The 7,864-nt window shown below is 38.9% G+C and overlaps 1 protein-coding gene across 2 annotated transcripts in view; it reads right to left on the bottom strand.

Annotated features, from left to right (window-relative positions):
* armc9 (armadillo repeat containing 9) overlaps window positions 1–7,864 on the bottom strand; it is a 33,583-nt gene that overhangs the window by 11,053 nt on the left and 14,666 nt on the right. For both annotated transcript variants that reach the window (XM_008406811.2, XM_008406812.2), the window contains 3 exons: window positions 7,298–7,464; window positions 6,459–6,564; window positions 2,315–2,493 (listed from right to left, as the gene is read on the bottom strand). In XM_008406811.2, coding sequence (XP_008405033.1) covers window positions 2,315–2,493; window positions 6,459–6,564; window positions 7,298–7,464 — 452 coding nt within the window. The remainder of the gene's footprint in view (window positions 1–2,314; window positions 2,494–6,458; window positions 6,565–7,297; window positions 7,465–7,864) is intronic.

The following is a 7,864-nucleotide window of genomic DNA, read 5'->3' as shown; positions in this document are numbered from 1 at the left end:
ATTCTATATGCCTCGTTATGGGAATAAATAGAACACGTCTGAGCAAGAGAGGGAACATGGTAGTTTTCTCTGAAAACAGGAATGAACAGTTYTTACAAATACTCATGTACTTCCTCTGCCTTATCTGTTTGCATAGCAACTGGAGGGGAACCTGTCACCATTTTCAGCCGGCGTTGCCAACCTGTATTAACTTGAATAATGATCTCTTGTTTGCGCTGCCTGAGTGTCGGGCCCGCTCGGTAACTCAAACACTTCCTCTATTTCTCCTTTGGRCAATCAGCGAGTGAATCAGTCAGTCATAGCTAATGTGCATACAAAAGGTGGGTTAGCAGAAAACCTTGCCACCATGTTTGGTTTGGTGTTCCATCCCTGCAGTGAGTTGAGCAAAACAAAGAGGGGACATTTAAGTGAATTAATATGAACAGGTTTGCTGAACATGAGAGCTCCAGAGGTTTCGCAGCAAAACTGGACAAAACTTTAGGGTTTTTTTTTTTTTTTTGCCAATGCCCTGTGTGTCTGCAATGATTACAGTAAGCAATTTCCTCTTGAGGCAATAAGATGTCAGACACTTGCCAGACCTCAAAAGTGCAACACACTCACACAGGAGGATGTGGTGGCTTTGAGTGACCATTAGGTGCTATTACAAGCTTCAGCCGGCGGAAGAGCCCGAGGTAATCGTTTATGAAATGCAGTTAAGATGCATGGAAGCAGGGAAAGATGCTATCGCCACGGCTTAAGAGCACCAGATCCTCTCTGCTGTGACTCAAGTTCTTTATGTGAGATACGACATGAAAAGCTAATAAAGCTGATTGGGCTGGGCAGAGTATTGACTTTGCTCGTTTAATATAAACTTAACCCAGTTTGACTTTCCTATTTGCTTATGTAAGAAAAAAACAAAAAAGACAACGATAGACAGTCACTGTATTGTTTTGATAAAACTTAAAAAAAAAAAAACGTCTGGAGCAACTAAAAAATTATTAGCCCTATAGAAACCATCAATTAAAAAACAACAACAACTGATAAATAGATGAAAATGAATAACAGACATAATATTTTGGTCTAAATTAAACTAAAGAAAGAAATCCCCCTATAGATGATCATTAGGACCATGTCATACATAAAATGACGATTATTAGAAGTCTAGTCTTTTAGCATTTTTATTAATATTATAATAACAATAATAATGCTAAAGTTATTGTTATCATTCACAACAAAACTTTACACTAGTTATGATTTGCTTAAGTCTGATTATTATGAGAAAACTTGTCCTGCTAAACTGCTATTTTCTGTAACCTGACTGTTTAGTCTTGACACAGCCAAACACTGAACATGTTTAACAAAAGACTCCATATAAGCTGTCAAACAATGAAATCCAGGATTTTGTTACAGAGTAAAAACTGTAACCGAAGACATGCATGACAAAGAAAACCGAGAAAACAGGGAAACTGGGGCATGACTCGGCAATTTTACAGTAATTACTACTTTTGTTGCGTTGGATGAATAGTATTCAGATGAGAGCCGGAGCAGGTGGTTACGGTAAAAGTCACTTGTGAAGAGCAGTGAAAGAAACGAAAGTGTGCGGTGTGAGGCGGGAAGTAGGGGGCTAAGAGAGGAAAGACTGTCAGAATGAGACTGTGCCAGGAAGTTCAAACACTGGGGTGTAAAAGAACATAAGACCACAACTGAAGCCAYGCTTTTACAGCGCAGTTACCAGGCAGAGCTGGCCATTTACTGTTTGATTCTCACCGAATGTCAGAGCTGAACGGGCATTTCGCASGTCCACTATGCATCATGTTTGTATGCAAAAATCTTTTGGGCAAGAGTTTTAAATAAAACTTTGTAATGTCAAAACATTTTCAAAACTACTGTGCATTAAACAGAGAACTCTAATCTGTATATTTGAACAATCTTGACCACTGTATTTTTGTTTTGGTTTTATAAGGACAAGATTTGTCAAAGAAATGAACTGCTTGTTAATATTGGCTGAACTTAGTTTGCCACARCAATCATTTCTAGAGTTGTATGAAAAGAGTTTGAGTACGCCAACATATTTTCCRAAGACAAAGTTCAAAATACTTGCTACAAAATGAGCAAGAGACTCATATTCGAGAATAGGAAGCTTGCCTATGTCTGTTAAATATAATCTATTACTGGCTTGATTTTTTTTTTAAAGGCACTGAACCTCCAATCATGGCTTGATTTCTCCCAAACTTGCTGGCAGATTAGAACAAGTCATTAACTGGGGTAGGCATGAAAACACATGGCTAATTAACACTGTGTCCGGTGTTGATTGTCCCCCACATCTTAYGCTTACCTCCACTCCCTCCTCCTCCTGTGGAGCTGGCAGGCCGGCTGCCCTGCTGTGGCTCCGACTGGGAGAACCGGGGTGCCAGAGCAACTTCACGACTCCGGTGATCACTGTTCTGGCTAATGGGGGGATCAGGTGTCCGGGGAATCTTGGAGGAGCTCACAAACCCAAGGATGTAGCTGTCACTGATGGTCAGAGAACAAAAAGACTTTCAGAGTTTTGTGGTCATTAAAAAATTGTCCAGAAATGAAAAAAAAAAAAACCCAACCAATACGGTCAGTGATTATGGAACCAGATCCACAAGTAAAAGATTTCTGACAAATAAATGACTTTGGGCATGAACCACTTTGGCCATTTTAAATGTACTCAGGACGAGCACATAATAACTTACCATTAAAGTTTTTGAATCTATTATTTTCAAAATAATTTAAAAGAGGGGCTAAGTTATTAGCTGGATAATGCTGACATGGAGGTCACATGACAAGTGCAATGTAGTTTGAGTTGCTTTGGTCACCAATGCATTCTTCCTTCGTTTCGTATACAGAATGTGAGATATAATGCAAGACAGACAGATCCTTTATCAACACAATTGTCCTGTAAATGATCTGACTGAGCAGATGTGTGATTATGGTTTTCACAAAGCTCTTAAAAACTCCATCCTCTTTTCAAATGTTTTGCTTTTTTGACACACTTAAACGTTTCAGACAATCTAGGAAAGAAATAAAAAAGATTAGGCAAAAACAACGTGAATAAATGAGAAAAGCTGTTTAAACCAACCTGATCTGATATGAAAAAAGTATTTTTTTCCTTTTTGGTAAATCATAAATCTGTGAATTTTACTGTTTCACTGGCCAAGCAAACCCATTATTACTAATAGATCTACAGAATCGAGTAGCAATGGGTTTAGTAGAAATAGAACATTGCTGATAGGATGAAATAGGTGAGGCTATTAAAGACCAGTGATCAAGACCAAAACTGCAATCGGTGCAAACCTACTGATGTTTACATTTAGCTTCACGAGTAAAAACATTTAAGTGGAAAACAAATGTCATATTTTTAAGGAATTAATTAGATGTAAATACTTTTCGCAGTACTGCAAAACAATCAATTCAAAATGTCTGTGTACCAATGCAATAAACAAATCCAAATATCTTAAATATTTTCAATGTTGAATTTTTGTCCAAACTTTGGACAAAAATTATTTACTAAATAACTCAAGAACAAAACTTGATATACTTTGTTTTCAGGCATACAACCTCAAAAGAATATCCAGAACAACTATTTTCTTTTGGTTCAGAGATGAACTTTCATCCTCGATGAGGATTTCATGCATCATAAGATTAAGCCAGAGTCAAATTTAAGCTCATATGGGGGGACACAAAGAAAAGAAATCAGGACTGTATAACATATCAACTTTGGACAAGTTCTTTACCTTAATATTTAAAAATATCAATTTCAGTCAATAGCCTCAGTTTCTGGTGATACTCCACTGATGCCTGGTGARACTTGAGAATCTATATTTAGTGTAATGATACTCAGGATACAGGATGCTGTAGAATATTTTTCCAATGAAAAACAGGATTTAGTTCTGGTATGTTTAGCTGCATCTGCTGCTTTCATCCAAGTAACATGACTGATTATTGCTTGAACTGGACTTCAGTAGACTCAGTTTAAAAGTTTTTTTYCCCCCAGGTATTTATGTCACAATAAAACAAACATAAAGGAACAGGTGTAAATAAAAACAAACATACAGTACATCTTCATTATAGATGAGTTTGGCATGTCAGAAACCCAATTTTTAATCGTGTTTTGAGATGGACGTTGAAAACACTTATTCTTAAAAAGAAAATACATTGCAGGAGGATTAAAAAAAAAATCTACAATGCACTGTAATGGGTGTTTTTTAGTTTCATGGATATTTATTTTGCTGCCAAGTTGTGTAGCAACATATATGAGTAAAAAAAAMMAAAACTGCCACATYTCCTGATGCYGAGGCACCACTCATCCACTTCTAGTGTCAAATCTGGYTTTATCTCGAAGATGCGCCACAAATCATCTTTAGGCAGGTGAAAATCCTGTGCGAAATCGAACAGGTGTAAAGAATCCTTCCTGATACCCATTGAATGAGCATTGAGTGGGAATGAAATGAAATGTTATCAGAATGAACAAACAACTCCTCTGCATCCAGTTACACAGCGCTCTCCCACTTTATCRGGCTGCAGACAAATGGCTAACATCCTGTGCAGAAATCCTATACCATGTCGAATAGATGGATTTCATGCTCGTTTCTGCCCTCGATAATMACGCTGTCGCCARCCACCCTGATATGATCTGCCACAGCTGCCTATTGTGTGACATGATYGTATCTCTGAACATAGGTGGAGGTGCGATACTTGCCATCTGCACAGCAGCGACGTGGAATAGGGGCAGATGTAGCATTGATTTTCTAGCCTTCTGACCTTAAAAGTGGCCAATAAAGTCGACCGCTGGAGGAAGAAATGGAAACAGTGTTTTCACAAAGTGTCACCTAATGCACGTCAATGCATCTAAAGGACTATTTTAACATGAAAGAGCCAAATGTGCTTATTGATGCGAAAACAACATAAAAAAAAAAAAAAAAGGCACCTGCTTATCTGGCACTTGCCAAATTGCTGTGTTGCTAAGGCTCCATTCTCCCCAACATGAATGCCTGTTTCATCTCAGCATTAACGACTTGTCATCCAGACTAATGAAATTAGGCTGTTCTGTTTAACCTTAGCCAGGCTGTATTGTGGAGGTGTTTTACGTTCCTGGGGGATGGGAGAACAGGGGCTTCCTGGGACTCATTACTCTTGGCGGTATTTGGGAGTCAAGTTCCTCTGGGATTTAGAGGAGGGAAGAAGCATGGGAGGCTGGACTGAATGGGTCCCTTTGTGGCTGCAGCTTGTTTAAACGCATGTCGCAGTCTCACACACCGGCTTGGCAGTGCTGACTCACCCATCGGTGTCTGGCCCTGCTGCCAAGCCCGTCTGCAGACGCACACCTTTAGAAACACATGTCACGGCATACAGGGAGCCCTGTAGACGTCTGCTCTGCTAGGTTTGCTTTACATCAGYTCCAAATGGAAAACGCAGGGATGAAATCCATCGACTCAGAAACCTTCAATTTTATTTGCACTTCTGGTAAAGATCTGAAAGAAGCCTTAAGGGCACAGTTATCTTTTATTTCAGAAATGGAATCTCACCGTGAAAAGCAATAAAAATGTATCTAGTGTGAAAGATTCTGATGTTGGAGGTTTTATTCTATTGTTTGCCGTTTTGTGGGTCTAAATGTGTGGAAGGGAATCACTGTTTGTGAAGCGTCGCATCTCGTCGTGACCGTAATATGTGTGTCTCTACCGATATGAACTCATTTTGTGCAGTGTGTTTATGCAGATGAAGGGCTCACAATTCACGAGGTCCTACTGCATCAGGACAAGATATGATACTTTTGCTAGGACATCACAGTCTCATTTTTTGTCTTTTTTTTTTTTTTCCACATAAAAAAAAAATCACCTCACCATCTAGGAATGAAAGCTAAAATCCAAAGAGATCAAATAATTATTAGTTGAATTAATCAGAAAGTCGGTTTGGTAGGAGGCAGTTGGAGCCACTCCATGTTTGGCAAAGTGAGTGAATCTTCGTCTGTCACTCACTTGGATAGATTAGCCTCAGAATAAGTAATATTTTGTTTTTGGCAATGAACTGAGTAAATTCAGTAGCAGTGGTACATGTGTGTGATACATTTGTCATCTCAACATTTTAATGCTCTTGATATTAAATCTTTTGAACTGGCTAAAAAAAAATACCTGTGGAAGCCTGGCTTAGTGTGCACACAGTGGTTGGTATTTTGGTTACTAGTACTGCATTCGTATGAGCAACACCAGTCCTCCGCCTCTCCAAAAATCACCCGCATTCTTCTCATACAGACTTTTTTGTTTTCTTACACATTTTTATCAGGAATGTCAATGAATGTGCAGAGTGCTGTAATTGTTTGTAACTTCTAGTGAGCTTATTGACAGACTTACTGTAGGCTAGCAATGATATAAAACAGAAGTGATGCAATGTTAGTCATAATGGACCAAAGGAAGAGGCCTAAGCCTGCAGGTGAATAAACTTTGGGTATGATTTACCTGACGGAGTGCCCATTGTGTCCCTCCTGGGACTGTCCTTTTCTGGTTTGATCTTCATATGTCCGGTCTAACTCTGAGTCCTGGTAGAACCGACCGAATTCTGAGTCTGAACGTTGTGACACAAGACAAAGTAAGAGATCAATAAAGCCATTACTGGAATTTGAACAAGCATCTGTCTTTTTCATTTTGAGACAAAGTTTTGGTTTAAACCAGTGGTCTCAAACTGCAGTCCTCGAAGGCTGCAACTTTCAGATGTGTCCCTTGCCAAGTGACACTTTAAAACTGCCTCACTAGCGTACAGTGCTCTGCTAATGAGTCATATTGGAGCCAGGTGTGCTGTAGCAGAGAGACATCTAAAACTTGCAGGCGATCAGCCCTCGAGGACTGGAGTTTGAGACCACTGGTATAAACAAACAAACAAACAAAAAAGACAGTCTAGCACTGAATTTTCCCAAACGGAGACAAATCTGATGCTTGGCAGTTATTCTATCTTCCTGAAAGAAAAAGAAGTTCATAAAGCCTTTGGCGCTTGTGTTGCCGATAAACGTATCCCTGAAGAAGTAGTTTCGAGGAATTTGCTGCAACTTCCTTGTCTGGAAGTGCCTCATTTTCCCCAAAGACATCGGGCATCACTTCAAATAAATCTAATACGATAGAAGGGAAATTAGATCTTTCCTCAAAATACAGAAAGATAAAACTAAAAACATGCGATGAACACATGCCACAAAATGTACAAGCAAGGATGGATTATTTTGCTATTCCCTGGAGCTGGAATACTTTTATAGTTATGGAATAATTAGTGAATCAAATATGGAAAAAGAAAAAAAAAGATTACAAACCTATGCTGTGATGAAGGGAGTCGGCAGTGCTGGGTGGGCTGCCAGAACGTGTCGGAGGTCGAGAGTTATATGGGGAGGGGATCAGACTCCCTTCCTCACTCCTCTGTCTGTTTAGGGGATATTCCCTGTTTCTGCCCTCACCACACTGACTGCTGGGACGATTTTCACTAAAAATAATACAATCACATACAACATTACATATTCCAGATAGTGTAAAAATATGTCAACATGTATACTGACAAAGTGTACAACTTATTTTAACCTCAACGTTGGTTATTTCTTTTATTTTTAAATTGCAAAATGATCTCTAAATGTATTCAATGTATAATGGTGGAATAAATAGAGCAACACCCTTTTTACCATGTTTCACGATGCTGGTGTCTTTTGTCAGTACTGCCTGGTTTGAATGCCAGGCTACTGATGTTTTTCCATGACAATGCAATTCAGGCTTTAGAAAACATATTTAATTTGACCCACTATACCAGTTTCTTAGCCAGTAGAAGCTTTATTACCAGTGTAGCATAACAAAAGAATGACAAAAATGGCTCACTCATTTCATAACAAAAT

Source organism: Poecilia reticulata, linkage group LG4, assembly GCF_000633615.1.
Source record: "Poecilia reticulata strain Guanapo linkage group LG4, Guppy_female_1.0+MT, whole genome shotgun sequence".
NCBI lineage: Eukaryota > Metazoa > Chordata > Actinopteri > Cyprinodontiformes > Poeciliidae > Poecilia > Poecilia reticulata.
Note: the sequence above shows the minus strand (reverse complement) of the source record. Positions and strands in the feature narration are given on the sequence as shown.